The sequence below is a fragment of the Macaca thibetana genome, chromosome 9 (genome assembly GCF_024542745.1).
Source record: "Macaca thibetana thibetana isolate TM-01 chromosome 9, ASM2454274v1, whole genome shotgun sequence".
NCBI classification, from domain to species: domain Eukaryota; kingdom Metazoa; phylum Chordata; class Mammalia; order Primates; family Cercopithecidae; genus Macaca; species Macaca thibetana.
The window spans coordinates 110,258,006-110,279,935 of record NC_065586.1 but is presented as its reverse complement, the minus strand read 5'-3'; the positions used below and the strand labels follow the sequence as shown (position 1 = coordinate 110,279,935).

Genomic DNA, 21,930 nt, shown 5'->3' with positions numbered 1-21,930 from the left:
GTGAAACCCTGTCTCTACAAAAAACAAAAACAAAAACAAACCAGAAAATAAAACAAAAACAAAAACAAACCAGAAAATTAGCTGCATCTGGTGGCATGCGCCTGTAATCTCAGCTATTCAGGAGGCTGAGGTGGATGGACCACTTGAGCCTGGGAGATTGAGGCTACAGTGAGCTGAGATCGTGCCACTGTACTCCAGCCTGGGTGACAGAGTGAGACCTTGTCTCAAAAAAAAAAAAAAAAACTTTCATATAAGTTGAAGTTCTATAAGGTAAATCATATTCTAAATGCAGAGAATTGCGTGGCATTTAAACCATTCTCTTTTACAAAGTAGGACTCATAGCCTGATGTATTTCCTTTTATGTAAGTTTATTCTTATATGTGTGACTGCTGTACTACATATAGTAGAACACATTCTGTTATGTTCAATATAAGCAAAAAGACGATTTGAGTTGACAGTCAACTAGACTGTTTTTGCCAATAGGGAGGAAGCAATAGAAATATAAAAGTTTATGTCTGACATTAGGATGTTTTAAGTCTATATTTTGGTGTGGTTCCATTCTCAGTATTTTTAAAAACTATATTGTGAAGACTAGATTGCATCTGGCTTACTGGCTTTCCTAGCCTGTCCTTTTCTTTCTTTCTTTTTTTTTTTTTTACTTTTTATTTTTCTTTGAGACAGAGTTTTGCTCTCATCACCCAGGGTGGAATGCAATGGCACAATCTCGGCTCACTGCTGGATTCAAGTGATTCTTCTGCCTCAGCCTCCCAAGTACCTGGGATTATAGACAGCCACCAGCCACACCCAGCCAGTTTTTGTATTTTTATTAGAGACAGGGTTTCACCATGTTGGCCAGGCTGGTCTTGAACTCCTGACCTCAGGTGATCCACTTGCCTTAGCCTGGCCTCCCAAAGTACTGGGATTACAGGCATGAGCCACTGCCCCCGCCTCTTTCTAATTTTTAAATGAACTCCTCTGATGCATGAATCAACAAAGTGAATATTCAGACTAATAGCAAAACTGAGCTGCTCTTTATTTTTGAGGTGCTTTTTCTTCTGTGAAAAGGATTAGAAGCATTCTAGCCTTAAAAGTATTTCATTTTGTCTCATCTTTCACAGAAAGTTATATAACGAAAATAACAGTAAACAATTGGTAAAACAAGTTTTCACTTGATGCGTGATTGGAAGGTGACTGTATTTGTAATATTGGATGTATTTAATCCTGATTTTGATGTGCTCTAGGGTCCCCATATATAAACCAAAGTTAGAATGGTAAAGTGTGAGGGAGCCTTAATAACAGGCTGAATCCGTATTTTGGTAGTCAGGTCACTCAATGACCAGAAACTTCAGACTGAACAGGTAGAATGGAACCAGAGCCCTTCCTTTCACGACCTTATTAGTGGGGTTTTTTTTTTTTTCCAGAGAAAATTGGATTCACCTTTCTTTTGCTAGCATTTCAATAACTTTATACTTCTAAATAGAAAATCAGTATAACAGGCTTTTCTTCCTTAATTTTATCTCTAGATCTGCATTATCTAATATGGCATCCACCAGCTGCATATAGCTATTGAGCACTTCAAAGGTAGCTAGTCTAAATTGAGAAGTGCTGTAAGTGTAAAATATACATGTAACTTAGAAGAGTTAGTATAAAAATAAAACAGCTCATTTTTTTCACGTGGATTGATAATATTGGAATGATAATATTTTGGATATATTGGGTTTAATAAACTATTTCACCTGTTTCTTCTTTTTATTTTTTATTTTATTTTATTTTATTTTTGAGATGGGGTTTCGCTCTTGTTGCCCAGGCTGGGGTGCAATGGCGCGATCTTGGCTCACTGCAACCTCCATCTCCCAGGTTCAAGCGATTCTCCTGCCTCAGCCTCCTGAGTAGCTGGGATTACAGGTGCCTGCCACTATGCCTGGCTAATTTTTGTATTTTTAGTAGAGACCGAGTTTCACCACGTTAGCCAGGCAGTCTTGAACTCCTGACCTCAGGCGATCTGCCCATCTTGGCCTCCCAAAGTGCTGGGATTACAGGCATGAGCCACTGCACCCAGCAGTAAAAAGAATTTTACTTTTTAAAGTGTGACTACTAGAAAGTTTAAATTCCACATGTGGCTTGTACTTCTGTTGCTCAGTGTTGCTGTAGATAATTTTGTAATAAGGAAAATTAGGATATGTGTACGATAAAGTAAGATTTAGGTCTCTTTCAACAGGTTTATTGAGATATAATTAACTTTCCACACAGTTCACTTATTTTAAGTGTACAATTCAATGACTTTTACTTGTACAACCACCACAATTATAGAACATGCCATCACCCCAAAAAGAAATGCAGCACACATTAGTAGTCACTTCTCGTTTCCCTCCAACAGTACTCCCTCAACCCTGCCCTAGGGCACAAGTAATCTTTTGGTCTCTACGTATTTCCCTATTCTGGACATTTCATATAAAAGGAATTATATATTAAGTACCCCTTTTTATCTAGCTTGTTTTATTTAACATAGTGTTTTTAAGGTTTCATTCAAGTTGTAGCATGTATCAGTACTTCATTCTTTTTAATGATTGAATAGTAGTTCCTTATATAGATATTTGATGTTTTAATGTTTACCCCTTCATCAGTTGATGGACATTTGAGTTGTTTCTGCCATTTGACTATTATGAATAATGCCTCTGAACATTGATGTGCTAGTTTTTATGTGTACATATGCTTTCATTTCTCTCAGGTGTATACCTAGGAATGAATAGAATGAGTTGGGAAGTGTTCCTTTTTGGGGGAAGAGCAAAAATTTGTGAAGAATTGGTATTTATTCTTCTTTAATTGTTTTAAACAATTTTACCTGTGTAGCCACCTGGGCCTGAATTGTTCTTTGTGGGTAGGTTTTCGTTGTTGTTCTTTTTTGTTATTCTGATTCAATCTCTACTTGTTATAGGTCTATTCAGATCTTCTATTTCTTCTTGAGTCAGTTTTGGTAGTTTGTGTCTTCTAGGAATTGTTCATTTCGTCTCTAAGTTAAATTGTTCATAGTATTTATTCATTCAATTCTTTTTATTTCTATAAGGTCAGTAGTAATGTCCCTCTTTCGTTTTGATTCTAGTAATTTCAGTCATCTTTCTTTTTTCCTCAGTCATTCCAACTAAAGGTTTGTCAATTTTCATCTTTTCAGAGAACTAATTTTTGGTTTTGTTTGTTGTCTCCGTTTTTCTTTTTCTTTTCTTTTCTTTTCTTTTTTTTTTCTTTTTTTTTTTTTTGAGACAGAGTCTGGCACTATCACCCAGGCTGGAGTGTGGTGTTACGATCTTGGTTCACTGCAGCCTCTACCTATAAGGCTCAAGTGATCCTCCCACCTCAGCCTCCTGAGTAGCTGCTGCTACAGGCATGCACTACCACATCTAGCTAATTTTTGTATTTTTTTGTGGAGACGGGTTTTCACTATATTGCCCAGGCTGGTCTTGAACTCGTGAGCTCAAGCGATCCACTGCCTCAGCCTCCCAAAGTGCTGAGATTACAAGCATGAGCCACTTCACCTGGGCTTGTCTCTGTTTTTCTATTCTTCATTTCATTAATTTCCGTTCTAGTTTTTATTATTTTATTCCTCCTCTTGGTATTCGGTTTAGTTTGCTCTTTTTCCAGTGTCTTAAGATGGAAGTTTAGGTTATTAGTTTGATATCCTTTCTTCTTTTTTTTTTTTTTTTTTTTTTTTTAAACGGCATTTTACTCTTGTCACCCAGACTGGAGGGCAGTGGCGCGATCTCAACTCACTGCAACTTCGGCCTCCTGGGTTCAAGCAATTGTCTTGCCTCAGCCTCCCGAGTAGCTGGGATTACAGGCGCCCGCCACCGCGCCCAGCTAATTTTTGTATTTTTGGTAGAGACGGGGTTTCACAATGTTGGCCAGGCTGGTCTCGAACTCCTGACCTCAGGTGATCCTCCTGTCTCTGCCTCCCAAAGTGCTGAGATTACAGGCATGAGCCACCGCACCTGGCCCCCTTTCTTCTTTTTTAATATAGGTATTTATAGTTATAAATTTTCCTCTAAGCACTCATTTAGATGTGTCTCCTAAGTTGTGGTATATTATGTTTTCATTTTCATTAGTCATCTAGTACTTCCTAATTTCCCTTGCAATTTCTTCTGTGTTTATTTAGGGAGTATGTGTTTTAATTTTCACTAATTTGTGAATTTCCCAAATTTCTTTCTGTTACTGAGGTCTCATTTTATTCCATTATGGTAGGAGAACATACTCCATATGATTTTAATCATTTAAATTTATGGAAGTTTGTTTGTAACCTAGCGTATCCTCTGTCATGGAGAATATTCCATGTGCACTTGATGAAAGTGTATACACTGCTGTTCCTGGGTGGAGTGTTGTGTAGATGTATTAGATTCCATTGTTTTGTAGCGGTTAAGTCTCCTATTTCTGTGTTAATCGTCTGCCTAATTCTATTCGTTATTTGAAAGTAGGGTAGTGAAGTCTCCAACTATTGTTGACTTGTCTGTTTTCCCTTTTATTTCTGTTAGTTTTTGTCTCATGTATTTTGATGCTACATTCTTAGATGCATATACATTTATCTGTTAGATCTTTCTGATGGCTTGATCTTTTTTATTTTTATGAGCTATTCTTTATCTCTGGTAACATTCTTAATTTTAGTCTGTTTTTTATGTAAGTATAGCCACTCTTCCTTCCTTATGATTGCTGTTTGCATTATGTATTTTTTCCACTCTTTTCAGTTTGTTTGCATTTTGAACCTAAAATGCCTTCTGTAGACAACATATAGTTGAATCTTGTTTTTTTAATTAAGTCTGTTAATTTCTGCCTTTTTACATGGTTATTAAATCTACTTTCATTTAATGTTATTATTGATGGTGGAATTTATGTCTGCCATATCGTTCGTTTTCTGTGTTTCAAGTCTTTTTTCTTCCCCTATTCCTCCTTCACTGCCTTCTTTTGCGTTAAGTGAATGTTGTCTAATATAACATTTACATTTCTTTCATGATATTTTCTCTATACGGTACATTAATTCTCCCTTATCTGAGGGGAATTTCTTCCAAGATCCTAAGTAGATGCATGAAATTGTCAATAGCACTGAACCCGATTGCCATTAATCAGAATATGTTTCTGTTTTTGTCTGCCCCTGACAAATCAATGCCCTTTTCATTTTCTTTTTTTTTTTTTTTTCAGAGACATGGTCTCATCACTCTGATGTCCAGGCTGGCGTACCATGGTGGGATCACAGCTCACTGTAGCCTCAAAATCCTGGGCTCTAGCAATCTTCCTGCCTCAGCCTCCTGAGTAGATGGGACTACAGGCATGCACCACCATGCCCAGCTAATTTTTAAAATTTTTTGTGGAGATTGGGTCTTGCTGTGTTGACTGTGCTGGTCTTGAACTCCTGACCTCAGGCAATTCCCCCTCCTCGGCTTTCCAAAGTGCTGGGATTACAGGCATAAGCCACTGCCTGTCTCCTTTCCTGTCTTAACAAGGCGCTCATGCAGTGTGGCCATAACTTCTGAAGTTTGAGGTGTGACAGCAAAACTAGCATGAATTTCTTTTTTCTTCTTCACAGTTTCATGGATAGAAGATTCATTCTTACTGGAGATCTTAGCAACCTCAGCATATGATTTTTTTTCTTTCAAGTCACCATTTCACTTAAAATAAGCACTTTAAAGCCTCTCTTTGGCACTTGTGGATCGCCAGCATCACTATTCTTATACTCTGGGGCCACTAATACGTAAACTTACTTATTAATTAAGGGCTAAGTGTTGCTGCACACAAGCACTGTCATCCTGCCATAGTCAGTCTGGTAACTGAGATGGCTGCTAAGTGACTAACTGGCAGGTAGTATGTACAGTGCAGACATGCTGGACAAAGGGATGACTCAATCTGAGTGAGACGTAGTAAGACAGCACTTGATTTCATCCACACTACTCAGAATGTCATGCAATTAAAAACTTGTGAATTGTTTATTTCTGGAAGTTTTTATTTAATATTTTTGGACTGTGGTTGATTGAAGGTTGCTGAAACCATAGAAAGTGAAGCCACAGGTAAAGCGGGACTCTACTGTATTTCTTTGCGTTATTCCTTAGTGGATATTCTAGGGGTTGCCAGATACCTTAACTTAACTGAATCTCCAGATTTTTACTAAATGCCAATGAGATATAGAAGCATTGCTGAAAGTTTTTATTTCTATAGCTGAAGTATATTCATTGTATTCTTTATGTTTATTTACTTTGTTTATATTTATTTGCAGTATTCGTGGTCTGTTTGGTATAGCTATAAAAATAATTTGGATATAATTTTCTTTACAGTTAGAATCAAGAATAGAAGAACTTAATAAAGAAGTTAAAGCTTCCAAAGATAAACTAGTAGCTCAAGACATTACAGCTAAAAATGCAATTCAGCAATTACACAAAGAGATGGCCCAACGGATGGAACAGGTATTTCTCACATCGTTGTCATTATTAACTTGATATTCTGGTGACTCTTGTTTGTTAAAATAAGCTGACACTGTTAGACTATTTTGGACCTCACTATTGTATTAATACTAGGTAATTCTTTTATATAAAAATCATTAGGCCGGACTTGATGGCTCACGCCTATAATCCCAGCACTTTGGGAGGCTGAGGCGGGCAGATTGCCTGAGGTCAGGAGTTTGAGACCAGCCTGGCTAACATGGTGAAACCCCATCTCTACTAAAAATAAAAAAAAAGTTAGCCGGGCGTGGTGGCGCAAACTTATAGTCCCAGCTACTTGGGAGGCTGAGGCAGGAAAATCATTTGTACCTGGGAGGCAGAGGTTGTAGTGAGCCAAGGTTGCACCACTGCACTCCAGCCTGGGTGACAAAGCAAGACTCTGTCTAAAAAAAAAATAATAAAATAAGTCATTAGAAATTCTAAATCAATGTGTAAATACATACAGATGAATAAATTAAAGCATATGGAATAAAAAGTGAATTTTTTTTTAATCTCTATGTCTTTTTCCCCTGCCTGCAATCCTTTTATATCCCATTCCTTGTTCCATAGCTAATTATTGGTATTTTGGTTATGTATCTTACTACATATACATGTACAAGTCACACATGTTTATTTGTGCATGGTCATATACTTTTTCCCCCTGCTTGATTGGAATAATACTGTACATCTTTTTTGTAACCTTTTTTCCCATACTTAATATACCGTGGTAATCTTTTTGAGTTGGTATATATGATCTCAGAAGAGGTCATTTTAAGCAGTGCTTTTTTATTATTACTTGCCTGAACTCTATGGATGACATCTTTGTTATCTTCATTTTTGTATCCACCAAACGTAGCACAGTATCTGACCAACAATTAGCCCTCACAATGATTTGAATCTGAAAGGGTTAACTCACACTTTCATTATTTGACTGTGGTGGATCCCACCCTTTCTACCCTGAAGCTGCTACTATAGATGGCATTCTGGAAGGACTTTAGGAAACACATTATCCTCAGCCTTTATTTGGATGATTCTTTAAAACATGCTGACCCCTTGCATTAGAAATGTTATGTTTAAATCTCCTACTATCAGTTCTGAACCCTTTTGTACTAATTGAAGGGAAATAAAGAGCCGAAGAGCTTTAGAAGTAACTGGTTTTAGCGGGCCCAAACATAGCCAGCCAATCATTAGAATCACCTGATGAGCTTCCTTTCCTTCTTCCTTTCCTTTTCATTTTCCTTTTCCTTTTGCCCTTGCCCTTGCCCTTCCCCTTCCCCTCCTTCCTTCCTTCCTTCCTTCCTTCCTTCCTTCCTTCCTTCCTTCCTTCCTTCCTTCCTTCCTAAAACTCTCTGAAGCTTAATATTTAAAATAAAATAGTAGTTGGTGTACATGGTAACAATTCAAACATTTGAAAAAGTCTTCTTCCAAACATTTTACCCCCTTCCTAAAGGTAACCACTGATGCCAAAATTGTGTATCCTTCCAAAATTGTTTGTTGGATAGACACTTGTATATTTTTCTTTTTTCCTTCCCTGCCTTTTAAAAAACAAATGGCAATATACTACATTCACTACTATGTATGTTTTCTCCTTGATGATGAAGAGTGTAGGTGATGCTAATAATAGTAGCTGATATACTGAGTTTTAGCTGTATGCAAAGCCATGTTCAAAATACTTTACAAGTGTTAACTTGTTTGATCTTCACAACAACCGTAAGAAGTAGATATTATTAAAGTAGATTTTGGAAAACTGATTTATTTAATTATTAATAGATCTGCCTCATTCCTGTTTTCTCCTAACTTTTCCTCCCAACTTTTTGAGAATTTTCAAGCATATAGAAAAGGTGAAAGATTAGTGAAATGAACACCTGTTTATCTTTCACCTGTTGTCACTAAACCTAGTAAGTTTTGTTTAAAAATAGATTCCCATATGTGTTTACCCATGTTCATGTGCACACACACGTTCACCCGCTGTTTAGTTTCCAGATTGAGGTTTCCTCATTTCTTTCCTGTTTTTTTTTTTTTTTTTTTTTTTTTAAATGAGACGGAGTCTCACTCTGTCACCTAGACTGGAGTCCAGTGGCGCAATCTCAGCTCACCGCAACCTCCACCTCCCGGGTTCACGCCATTCTCCTGCCTCAGCCTCCCGAGTAGCTGGGACCACAGGCACCCGCCACCACACCTGGCTAATTTTTTGTATTTTTAGTAGAGATGGGGTTTCACCATGTTAAGCAGGATGGTCTTGATCTCCTGACCTCGTGATCCACCTGCCTTGGCCTCCCAAAGTGGTGGGATTACAGGTGTGAGCCACCGTGCCCGGCCAAGGTTTCCTCATTTCATAGACCAGATAGGTAGAATGTATTTGAACCCTGCTTACAAGAGGGTGTAGCTGTATTATAAATTCTCAGGGACTTGATAACATTTCCCCCACCCACATCTCCCATGGCCTGATATTAGTAAATATCACAGGGCAGTGAAGGTTTTATAGCCGTAGTATACCATTCTGGATTTCTACTTTGTCTTAGATCTTTTAGCCCTGGAAATTTCCCATACTTTCTTGTGAGCTCAACTATATATTAAAAGATATTTGTTATTTTTCATCTAAAATTTTTGGTATTTATGAGGAGGGTTTATCATAAGCCATACTTGTAGAAGCTACACTTCGTATACTTTGTGTTTATTTTATCTGTTGGTTATCTTACTCATGTTTTACTTATCTTTATCCAAGTCAATGATAATCATCTTACTTATAGTGGGTAAATCCAAATACCTTAATTGGCCTGTCTTCCTTTATCTGTGCCATAAATGAACTTTCTATAATAGCTTAAATAGCAGTTATTGTATTGTCTTGTTTAATACTCCCAATAATGCTGTGAGGTAGGTGCTGCCATTAGCAGAATGGGGCAGGATCCAGGAGTGTGAACTTTTAACAAGCACCCCAGGTTATTCCTTTGCAGTTGATCTATGGATGACCCCACGAGTAACAGAGCTATTATCTGGGGCACCATTCCCTGCTATAGTAAAGACTCTCATAATGTTTTCTGTTTTTTTTTTTTTTTTGAGACAGGGTCTTTCGCCCAGCCTGGAGTGCAATGGTGCAATCATGGCTAACTCCTGCCTCAACCTCCTGGGCTCAAGAGACCTCCTCCTTTAGCCCTCCTGAATATCTGGGACTACAGGTGCACACCACCATGCCCAGCTAATTTTTTGGTTTTTTGTAGATACGGGGTTTTGCCATGTTGTCCAGGCTGGTCTCGAACTCCTGGGCTCAAGCGATCTGCTCACCTCAGCCTCCGAAAGGGCTGGGATTATAGGCATGACCCCTTGCACCCAGCCAAGACCCTCATAATATTTCACCTTATCTATTACAATTATCTGTTTTCGATTATTTTCTGCCCCCCATCTCTGAACTTCAGAGCAGCTCCCGTGCTGCTACCAGTTATCTTACTAAAACACACATTTTAATTAGAGCTTCTGATTCATCAGTTCTTCTTTGGCTTTACGTTGACTATGGAATAAAACCTCAACTGATTACCATGATTACCATGACAGAAGTAGTTCTTCCTTTCAGGATCTAATCTACACTTCTTTTTGTTTTCATAACTGCTTCCTTCCCACTCCAGCCAACATACCAAATTTAAGCCCTATAAAATAACTTGATATCCCCTAAATGTGTCATGCTGTTTTATACTTTTAGGTGTTTGCACATGATACTCACTCTATTTTTAATTCCTTTCCTTGATTCACCCTTTATATTCTATTGAATTCTGCTTAGCCTTTAATACCTAGCTCAAGTATAGCATCTTTTACCCTTCCTGCCAACTCCTCCCAGGGAATGTAAGTATTTTCATGTTTTGAAGGACTTTGTACCTTCATTTACTATAATTTTTCATATTATATTATAATGTTTGTTTATATGTCTTTCTCTCTAGATGGTGAGGTCTTTCAGAGGCCACAACTGCTACTTTGTTTCCAATAGCCGATACATTATCTGAATATTAAATTATTATGAAACCAGACTTCTCTTAAAGTTGATAATGAACTATTGACTTTTTCTAAGTACAGATACTCAGTTGTCTAAAAATCTAATTCTGTTGGCCAAGTCCAGCATAATTTTCTCAGTCCTTGTCTACAAGCACATTGTTACATCCTCAGGGGCCTATCATATCCCTAATTCAATGTCTTTCTTAAGCTGAAGATTAGTGGACTATTTCGATGGAAACAAATCCCAATTGGGAGATTTTTAAAGTACTTATATGTATATGTATAGCTTTCTCAGTGTTGACTAGATGTGTTTATCGGCAGTGCCAGAACTTTATGAAACATTTTTGTCAGCCATTTTTCATCAAAGCATAGAAGCTTTTCCTACATTCTGCTAACTTTAATAATTACCTTCTTCAATTCTATCAGTGTGTATTTACCACAAAAGATATTGAAAATTCCTAAAATTTGAAGTTCTATCTTTTGTAAAATAAATGTGTGCTTCACCATATTTGCAAACCATGAGTTTACTTCAAAGAAGGCCTATTTGTAGAAGTTTTCATTCTGTGAAATTTCAGAATATGGAGTTCCAGTTCATACTAAGAGACAATTTTTAAATGAGTATATAATTTTCATACTTAATCCAATTAGGTGTTTCTTATTAAGTGTAAAATGCTTCAGAAAGCTTTTCATAAATAGGAAATTAAATGGTCATTTGTTAGCATATGGCTACTTTAATTTTCAAAAGATAGTTAAGATTTTAGAAATTGTCAGCTGTACAGTCAGGGTCCTGGCAGAAAACAGATGGCACACTTAAACTGGTGATGAAGATAACTTAATAAAAAGACTCTTTGTCAAGGTGTGAACAGGATTTAGGGAGCCCAAAAAGGGAAGATGCAGAATTTCAGGGCTGCTGGACAGGGAGCAGGTATTACACCCCAGAGGGTAGTTGTATAGAGAGGGCACCTGACAAGAGGAATGGCTATCAGCCAACCTGTGGGAACTCTGGAGGAGCCAGATCTCACTCTGCCTACATTCCCAAGCTTCTGCCTACTGCCTTCTGTTGGCTGAACCCAACTGGAAGTTTGAGGTCAAGAGAGCTCATTGATAGGGTTCATGATGTCATGTTCCTGGGACACCACGTGGAATAAAAAAAAAGTGGGAAAGGGGATCTGGAGGAGTACATGAAAAATAGCAACCATATTAGCCAAAGTAAAAGGAACAGGAAAGGGTAAAGGCAAATGCTAGGGATATTGTACAATTTTTCTATAATTTTGAATTTTTTCTTTCATTTTAAAATTTCATGGCACAAGTCCTGGGAATGTTGTGCAAAAAAAAAAAAAAAAATGCATTGGTAATATAAGAGACAAATACCATGTATTTTGATACATTTCCATTTGGAAAATTACTTTTCATTAATGCTAAGTAATATTTTTTTTTGAAGGCCAACAAGAAATGTGAAGAGGCACGCCAAGAAAAAGAAGCAATGGTAATGAAGTATGTAAGAGGTGAAAAGGAATCTTTAGACCTTAGAAAGGAAAAAGAGACACTTGAGAAAAAACTTAGAGATGCAAATAAGGAACTTGAGAAAAACACTAACAAAATTAAGCAGCTTTCTCAGGAGAAAGGACGGTTGCACCAGCTGTATGAAACTAAGGTATAATTTGCGCCATTTGAAATATGTTGACCTTACTTGAAATTTGTTCTCTTTGCTTTTCCGTATTTAATCAAATAATCATAATTTAACATGGTTAACACTCAAATGTAAAGTTGTTTTTATTAGTTTAGCTTCTAAAACCATGAATATTTTAGTAATTCAAGTGTTTTATTACTTGTCTGCAGAGAAAAAGTTTGCTAGGGAAAAGATGAAGTGTTGGCATAGGTTTATTAGATAACTTTTTCTTGAGCTTTCTAAAAACTTTCTTTTAAAATCTGTATGTTGGAGAAATTTGTTTGCTTCTCAAGGGAATATTATATTTTGGTAAAATACGTATATAGTAGTGTCAAATGTGAATAGTTTTAGAGCCAGAAGTATAATTTTATATAATCTTAATGTAACACTTACCACCATAGAAGAGAATTTATGTTTTTCTTACGAAAAACATGTCTTTCTTAGATACTGTCTAAAGAGATTTTGTTACTGAGCCACCTATTCAGAACCCTTCCTGTTAACTAGCAGCCTCTCAACGGTCATATTTCCAGTGCATTAGCATTTTTCAATGATAAATGTTATTTTTTTATTCATTAGCTTTTAGTTCAGGAACATTGTCATCGTCCTCAGGAATTCTGACAAAACCAATTTAGTTCATATTTCACATTAATGCCAGCCAGTTAAGAATCATAAAGGTATGTTGTGTTGACAACACATCCAGTTGGTTAAAATGTAAATGTTAAACATCTTTGTTTCTATTAATTGGATTTAGGATTTTACTACCCTCTCATCATTTGGACTTTAAATCAGTTTTATAGTCTGTGGGCCATAGTGTGCCAGCCCTTGATTATAGTATTACTGGACTGATTACGTTGGGGAGATATAAAAGATAAACACATAATTAATTGATTCTATAAATGCAAATATATGACCTAGTGATGTTATTTTAGGAAGGTGAAACGACTAGACTCATCAGAGAAATAGACAAATTAAAGGAAGACATTAACTCTCACGTCATCAAAGTAAAGTGGGCACAAAACAAATTAAAAGCTGAAATGGATTCACATAAGGTACGTACTGTAATACAATGGAATAATGATTAGAGTGAGCTTTAAGAGCAAATGCAGTAACAGTTAATGAGGTATGAAGCTTTGTTTAGTGACCCTTGCAAGTTAGTTTGGACCTGAATATTTGGTGATTATGAAAAAGAAATGTCCTCACATTATTTACATATTATATGGGGTGGAATGTTAAATTTTACTATCCATAGTTTACAACATCCAAATTTGCCCTGTTCTTTAAGCATTTTTTGATACGCAAAATTTAAATAACATTGTGAGAAATTGGACGGGGGAGAACGTGTGTGAATTTTCAAATTTGAATGTAAATTCTAGAAATTTTTAAAAATCGATGCTCAGATTTTATACTCAAAAAATATAAATTCTTATTTAAATATAAAGATTTTAAGAATAAGTTGCCTCAACTTTTTATAAATATAATTTCATTGGTATTATGCCTAGTGAATATAATTTTATTAAAAAGCTAATATAAGTAATTATAAAGGCTGATACCTGATACCATAATTTTAAGCACTAACTGAGCTGATATTAGAGGTAATAAAAATCTGAAGATGATAGAATGTGAAGTAAAAGAACAACTCTGAATTGTGACTTAAGAAGTTTATGGAAATATCAGTTTCCAGGTTTTCACAAATAGGATTAATGATAATGGTTAAAATCATGATCGTGGATTACCTCATTAAATAGTTCTAAATCAGTAGAACTGTTAATAACCTTTGGTTATATTGTATTCTCTGATACAGCATTATCAGAGAAAACTGTAGGAGGAATAATCTCTGTTGACAGTGGTCAAAGGTAGATTAGAGAATAGTGGATTTCCCTCACGTCTGAAGCTGACCTACTAATCAGCACATGTGTGTGAGGAAACTACCAAGGCAGAGAATTTTCAGAAAGGAGGAGGATGACAGTCCCTGGAGCACAACACAGCTAAGCCATTTAAATTTTCCCTTTGAGTTACAGAATGAGGAATTGGAATTCCAAATTCATAAAAACAGTAATGATTCTCAACTGCCTGAGTTGCTTCAAGATCAGAACATAATACTTGGTCATATCTGATATCTGTGGTACTTTCCTCATCTTCATCTAGAGTGCTAAGAGACAGGATCCTGAAACCTGTTAGAATACTAGCACTGAGGAACACAAGAACTGTTAAAGATGTATGTAAGAGATTCTTAATGGCAGTTTTGAGCTCAGATGAAACCAGATACTCTGTAAATAGGTTAGAGAAGTGGTTTAAGGCTGACTTCTGTAAGGTTACATGGTGCACATTGCTAGAAAATGAGCAAGCATATATTGACTTGGTATGTAGAAATTCACTAGTTCTTTTTAACTAAAGGCATTTATTAACCAGCAAGCTTTGTGCATAACACTGTGTTAGATAACTTGGAGGCTATAAAAGCCTTAGGAGACACAGTCATTACTTCGAAAGAGTGCCCAAAATGGGCTCCTGGTTACTTGTTTTAGGTATTTACCTATTGGATGTTGGAAGGAGTCCCTGGATCAAAGGATACAAGATTTAATAATCATGTGGTTAGTATAGTCTACCTCTTGAGATGCATGCAAGAGACACGAGACACTTAGTAAATTTTTCTTGAGGCACCCTTTCTAGTTTCTGATTCCTGTCCACCAAGTCTTAGGTACTAATAATACTGCAGTCTTGTTAGTTACTGGATCCATTGTGATCAGTAGCTTCTGGTCAGACCCCCATTGCATATTCCCAGAACTTAAGAGTAGGTGGACTGGCTACCCAGATCATTAGAGTACCCAAGAGAAACAATTTGTTTCCTTCCCTAAACTCCTTTAGGATATAACTGAAAATGTGTTTTTAACACCTAGCCTCTTAAAACAGAAGCCTTTTATTTTGAGTACAGTGAATAAAGATGAGTTTCCCCCAGGGTACGTCATCTACTTGTTTACCTACCTGGTTGCTACTTATTCACCTACCTGATATCAGGATAAAGTAATCTCACTTGAACTATTGTTCAGTAGTTCAGTGGAGATTGAACAATAGTTCAAGTGAGATTATCTTATCCTGATATCAGGATAAGCCTGCTAGCAATAGATGTGGCTGTGGTTCTTTGGCTACTGTGGTTTGGCTATGCTGGGTGCTTGCCAGATGTTACTGCTTCAGAGAAAGCTAGAAGAATAGTCTTGGACCCAGCAGGAGGCTGTAGATGGTAATATTTTACAGGCCTACTGTGTGACAGGGGCTTGGTATATTTTATAATATGTTCTGTACACTAGGTCACCCGAAGTAAGACTGTTGCTTAATAAGCTCTTCTCCCGAGGCTGTTGAGGCTGTCTGTCGTGTTGTCACTGATAGTGTCATTCCTAAATGGTTTGTTTACTCGGAAGGCCCACTCATTAGAAACTAGAGCGGTCTTCCTATTTGCTTTGCCATTTTATCTCAATAAAACTATTCTTTGTCTGTTCTATAACTCTACTGTTCTATAATTGTATTCTTTTGACTATATTGCATTATGGAATAACAAGATCCAGGTTTACCCTTCTACCTTAAAAAACAAAAGACAAAATATATGAAATGAAGGCTTTCAGACTTGAGACAACAGGCAGCACAGGACAGTGATCTCTGAGCGAAGGGAAACAAATGAGGTATTCCTGGAGAGTTCCAGTCTGCAGAACAAAGAGAAGAACCTAAACAGCATAGCAGTCTACCTGAATTGAGGAAACAGAGTTCAAAATATGGGGAACGAAGGCAGAGTCCCAGAAAAGAGAAAAATACAATCTGCAGTGAGTTCCCTTCAAGTCTTCAACTGACTACTGATCAGTACGTGTGCGAGTGTGTGTGTGTGTGTGTGTGTGTGTGTGTGTAGAAAGGAAACTACAGAGGAGGCGAAAGAAATAGGGTCAACAATCCCTAGAGCTCCCACAAGGCTAGGAAATTGTTCATGTTTCCATCAGCCAAAGAGAAATGACCTCTCAACACACATCAGGCAGGGCTGCATCGGGCAGCCTCCAGAAGATAATTGCTTTAGTTGTGAGGATGAATTTGCCTTAGATTAAGTCTGTTATAGATCTGCCTTAACAAAACTTTAAAAGCAAGCTTCAAATAAATTGTTTCAAGTAAATGTACTATGTCCCAAAACAAAGGCCCAAAATATTTAAATGACTACAGAGAATTCTGGCACCTAAAAGCGTAAAATTTACTCTGTTTGGCATCCAATCAAAAATTACCAGGCATGCAGAGAGGCAGGAAAATGGAGCCCATCATGAGAAGAAAGGAAAACTAGATCAGTAGGAACAGATCCAGGTGCAGTGTCTCATACCTGTAATTCTAGCACTTTGGGAGGCTGAGGTGGGAGGATTGCTTGAGGCCAGGAGTTTGAGACCAGTCTGGGCAACATAGCGAGGTCCCCATCTCTACAAAAAGAACTTTAAAAATTAGTCAGGTGTGGTACATGCCTGTAGTACTAGCCACTTGGGAGGCTGAGATGGAAGGATCACTTGAGCCCAGGAGTTAAAGCTATGATCATGGCACTGCAGTCCAGCCTGGGCAACAGAGCAAGATCCTGTCCTGTGTCAAAAAAAAAAAAAAAAAAAAAGATTCAGAAATGACACAAATAATAGAATTAGTAGACAATGAGACAATGATGTTAAAGCAGCTATTATAAATACATTCCATATGTTCAAGGAGATAGACAAAAGCGTGAGTATGATACGGAGAGACGAAAGAGAAAAAAAACAGATTGACATAATGTCTGAGATGAAAAATACATTGGATGGAATTAACAGCAAATTAGAAACTGCAGAGAACAAGATTAGTGTACTTGAAAACATAGAAGTAGAAAACTATATGCTAGTGACTCCCAGATTTACAACTTCTACCCAGAACTCCAGATTCATATATTAGTTGCTTATTTGACATCTGACATCTTGGATGACTTAAGGCGTCTTAAACTTAACATGTCTAAAATTGAACTAATAATGTACCTTTTCCTCCTTTGCTTTCCTGTGTCAATAAATGACAATCCATTCATCTAATTGCTCAGGCTAAAAGCCTTGGATTTTTCCTTAATTTCTCAGTTAGCAAATCCAGTCCTTCAGCAGATCCCTGCTCATGTCTTGAGTCTGTACTCACCTAGCACCTTCTCAATGATAGTTTCCCTAGGAATTCTATCTAAACTTTCATCTATCCAAACTTTCATTCAATCCAAACTTTCTCATGTCCTTGCTTTATTTTTATTCCTTAGCACTTGCCACTAATGTATTTTACTTACGTATTGTATTTAGTGTCTCCATTACTAGAATATGAGCTTCATGAAGGTGAGATTATGTTTGTTTTCTTTTACAGCTATGTCCCTTGAGCATAGAACAATGCCTGGTGCATAGATGCGCCAGTGAATACTGAATGAATGAATAAGTGAAACACAATCAATACCTTAACCAAAACATTTAATGTGATTCTCACTTTTCCCTTACTCATTTACTTAATATTTATTTGGCGTACAGGAATTTCTCAATTGCTATTTTTTGAGTGAATGAAGTGCTTACTATGTGCCAGGCTCTTTTTAGTTATTAATGGTATAGTAGTAGAAAAACATATATGAAGTTCTTTTTCTCTCTCTTTTTCTCCCTCTCTGTCCATTGAGTCTAGTATTTTAAAAAGTCAGCATTTGAAAAAGTAAATAATTGCTTATATTTTAAAAGTGGTACTACCTTTTAATACAAGTCAAATTATTAAAAACTAGCAACTGAAAATATATAACTTTCAGTACTTATATGGTAAATTTTTTTTTTTAATGACATGTAAGAAGCAATTTATTTTTGTTTTTTCTTTTCCTTTTTTTTTTTTTTTTTCTTTTTTTGAGATGGAACCTTGCTCTGTCACCCAGGCTGGAGTACAGTGGCACGATCTTGGCTCACTGCAACCTCTGCCTCCTGGGGTCAAGTGATTCTCCTGCCTCTGCCTCCTGAGTAGCTGGGATTGTAGGCGTGTACTACCACACCTGGCTAATTTTTGTATTTTTAGTAGAGACTGGGTTTTGCTATGTTGGCAAGGCTGGTCTTGAACTCCTGACCTCAGGTGATCCGTCTGCCTCAGCCTCCCAAAGTGCTGGGATTACAGACATGAGCCACTGCACCCGGCCTATTAATGCAATTCAGATGGTTCAAGAGATGCAGGGAAAGGCATTCCATGTAGAGGAACAGCAGGAAAAAAAGGAACAAAGGGAGATGAGTATTGGGTATTTGGGGGTGCCCAGCCTAACTAGAGGCTTATATTAGATATTCCTTTATTAATTCAACAGATACTTGTCGAACAATTAATATGTGACAAGTACCGAGTTAGTTGCTATTGAGAAGCTATATGCTGTATTAGGGGAACATACAAGCTATAGTATAATGTATTGATCATTAGAATCCAGGGAATGCCTAAATTATATCTGTGGAAAAGCAGAGTGAGCAGCATCTGCCTTTTTCTGAAGGGAAGCTACTGAGAGGAGATGATACCTAAAGTCCCATTTGAAATCCACGTGATAACCAAAATCATGGATCGGTCTGCTGAGGGAGAATTATGAAGAAAGAGGTGTATGGCCAGGTTGTATCTTGGAAAATCACCACAGGAAGTAAAAGCCAGTCAGGGAACAATGAAGAGGGCAGAAAGAGAAGGAGAATATTGTCTTGTAATGGAAACAGAGGAAGGATATTGAAAGAGTCAGGGGTGGTCAGAACTGGAGCAAGTTAAGTAAAGAATAACAAGAAGAAGTAGTAATTGGATTTAATAAGGGTAGCCCCTGAAAACTTTCAGAGTTGCCATCTTAGGAGAATGATTAGGAACAGAAACCAGATTGCAGCATCAGTCTATAAAACGACAGTTTTACTTTAGGAGGCTGAGACGGGTGGATCACCTGAGGTCAGGAGTTTGAGACCATCCTGGCCAACACGGCAAAAACCCATCTCTACTAAAAATACAAAAATTAGCTGGGTGTGGTGGCACACACCTGTAATCCCAGCTACTTGGGAGGCTGAGGCAGGAGAATCACTTGAACCCAGGAGGTGGAGGTTGCAGTGAGCTGACATCGTACCACTGTAGTCCAACCTGAGTGACGGAATGAGACTCTGTCTCAAAAAAAAAAGACAGTTTTTATGTTTTGTTTTGTTTTTTGAGACAAGGTCTGACTCTTTCCCAGGCTGGAGTGCAGTGGTGTGATCTTGGCTCACTGCAGCCTCTGCCTCCCTGCAATCTTTGCCTCCCGGGTTCAAATGATTGTCCTGCCTCAGCCTCCCAAGCTGAGTAGCTGGGATTACAGGTGCCCACCACCATGCCTGGCTAATTGTGTTTTTGTTTGTTTGTTTGTTTGTTTGTTTGTTTGTTTTTGAGACCAAGTTTCACTCTTGTTGCCCAGGCTGGAGTGCAGTGGTGCAATTTCGGCTCACCGCAGCCTCTGCCTCCCAGGTTCAAGCAGTTCTCCTGCTTCAGCCTTCCTGAGTATCTGGCATTACAGGCATGTGCCACCACACCCTGCTAATTTTGTATTTTTAGTAGAGACGGGGTTTCTCCATGTTGGTCAGGCTGGTCTCGAACTCCCAACCTCAGATGATCTGCCTGCCTCAGCCTCCCAATGTGCTGGGATTACAGGCGTGAGCCACCGCACCTGGCCAAGTTTTTTATTTTTAGTAAAGACAGGGTTTCACCATGTTGGCCAGGCTGGTCTCAAGCTCCTGACCTCAGGTGATCCACCTGCCTCAACCTCCCCAAAGTTCTGGAATTATAGGCATGAGCCACCTTACCCAGCCAAGACAGTTATAAATAGATACCACAGCCGTAAACCAAAGAATTGTCTTTGATGTGTGTGTACAAAGAACTTTTTAACACTTTGCTCATCTTATCAGGTTAGTAACCTCTAGTAATTTGTGCCAAAAACTGTCAAATTTAACTGTATTTAATGGCTATTAGTTAACTATACAAAACATTTTAATTTTTTGTCAGAAACATAAAATACTATTGCTAGAATAATAAACGGCCGCTCAGTGACAGTGCTAGGACAAGAACCTTCTTACTTGCCGAACACTTCTTACCATTCATCACATTGCTGTACTCAACTTTGTCTCTGTCTTTTGTCAATGCAGGAAACCAAAGATAAACTCAAAGAAACAACAACAAAATTAACACAAGCAAAGGAAGAAGCAGATCAGATACGAAAAAACTGTCAGGATATGATAAAAACATATCAGGTATGCATAACTTTTAAAATAGATTAGTATCAAATTTTAGCAAATATCAGTTATATCTTTTTTTTTTTTTTTTTTTTTTTAAGTTGGAGTCTCACTCTGTCACCTGGGCTGGAGTTCAATGGCATGGTCTCGGCTCACTGCAGCCTCTGCCTCCCAAGTTCAAGTGATTCTCCTGCCCCAGCCTCCCGAGTAGCTGGAATTACAAGTGCCTGCCACCACACCTGGCTAAATTTTTTATTTTTAGTAGAGAGGGGGTTTCACTGTGTTGGCCAGGCTGGTCTTGAACTCCTGACTTCGTGAGTCACCTGCCTCGGTCTCCCAGAGTGCTGGGATAACAGGCATTAACCACTGCGCCCAGCCAGTTCTCTTGTTTCGTTAAATTTCCATATGTGCAGTATTCTACTTCTGCATATAGAATGTACTTTGTTGGGCAGGCAGTTAAATAAAGTGCAGGTTATTTCCAATGTTAAAGTACCTGCAGCTTCAATGGATTTTATAAGAGAAGTTTTCCAACAAATAAAAACCCTAGAAAATGTCAGAAGAATGAAGAGTGCAAGGAAATGTATAGTTTACAAAAATAACTACTCTACTATGTTACATGTTTTAATGTACTATTCTTGTTTATGCAAAATTGACATATTTAAAATCTTTCAATGCAGTCTTCGATTTTACATATACTATGTATTTTACAATTAGTGAACTTAATTGCAATGCTTTCTTTTCAAAGTATAAAACTTTAACCCATTTGCTATTTAGAAAAAAAGTGCAGCTTGCTGCCAGCACTCATTTAATTTTACGTAAACACACTCGAGGCTGAAACAAATCTGACTGATTTTCAGTGTGAAAATATAAAAACTGTTCTTGGAGTTATTTTTAAACAGAACTTGTCTCTTATCCTAATGTAACAAATGTATATGATGCTACACTAGGATTAGAGAGGAGTAATCTCAGGGCAAACGGGAAATGGGTTAAAAATTGTCACACTTTTTTCGTTTTCTTTCCACTAGGAGTCAGAAGAAATTAAATCAAATGAGCTTGATGCAAAACTTAGAGTCACAAAAGGAGAACTTGAAAAACAAATGCAAGAAAAATCCGACCAGCTAGAGGTGAGTAGTTTTGCTCTTTATATATCCTAAGTTGCGTAATAAATACAGAAAGAGAAATAGAACTTATTGCCATCTACTTTTAAGGCCTTTTGGAAAGAACAGGCAGTAAATCCTAGATACAGTTTAGTACATTATGATTTGTGGTTTCTTTTAAACTTTTTTAAAGATGCATCATGCCAAAATAAAGGAACTAGAAGATCTGAAGAGAACATTTAAGGAGGGTATGGATGAGTTACGAACACTGAGAACAAAGGTAATTCAATCTTTAGTCATGAATCCAGAGGAAGGGTAAATATCTTAAATTTTGGATTCATTCTGATTTTTAAAGTGGTGGGGAAAGGACATTAACATAGAAATATTCCATAATAAATGAACTTAGAGTATAGAAGAGGAGCAATTTCCTAGCAACTGCTTTTGTTTAAAGGAAAATGTCTTCCGTGTTAGTCCCTTTGACGTGTTTGCCAAACATT

At 37.4% G+C, this 21,930-nt stretch overlaps 1 protein-coding gene across 1 annotated transcript in view; it reads left to right on the top strand.

Moving 5' to 3' along the window:
* CCDC186 (coiled-coil domain containing 186) overlaps nucleotides 1–21,930 on the top strand; it is a 53,855-nt gene that overhangs the window by 16,717 nt on the left and 15,208 nt on the right. Inside the window, exons 5-10 of the mRNA XM_050802684.1 lie at nucleotides 6,309–6,437; nucleotides 11,875–12,087; nucleotides 13,032–13,151; nucleotides 20,250–20,354; nucleotides 21,362–21,460; nucleotides 21,627–21,713. Coding sequence (XP_050658641.1) covers nucleotides 6,309–6,437; nucleotides 11,875–12,087; nucleotides 13,032–13,151; nucleotides 20,250–20,354; nucleotides 21,362–21,460; nucleotides 21,627–21,713 — 753 coding nt within the window. The remainder of the gene's footprint in view (nucleotides 1–6,308; nucleotides 6,438–11,874; nucleotides 12,088–13,031; nucleotides 13,152–20,249; nucleotides 20,355–21,361; nucleotides 21,461–21,626; nucleotides 21,714–21,930) is intronic.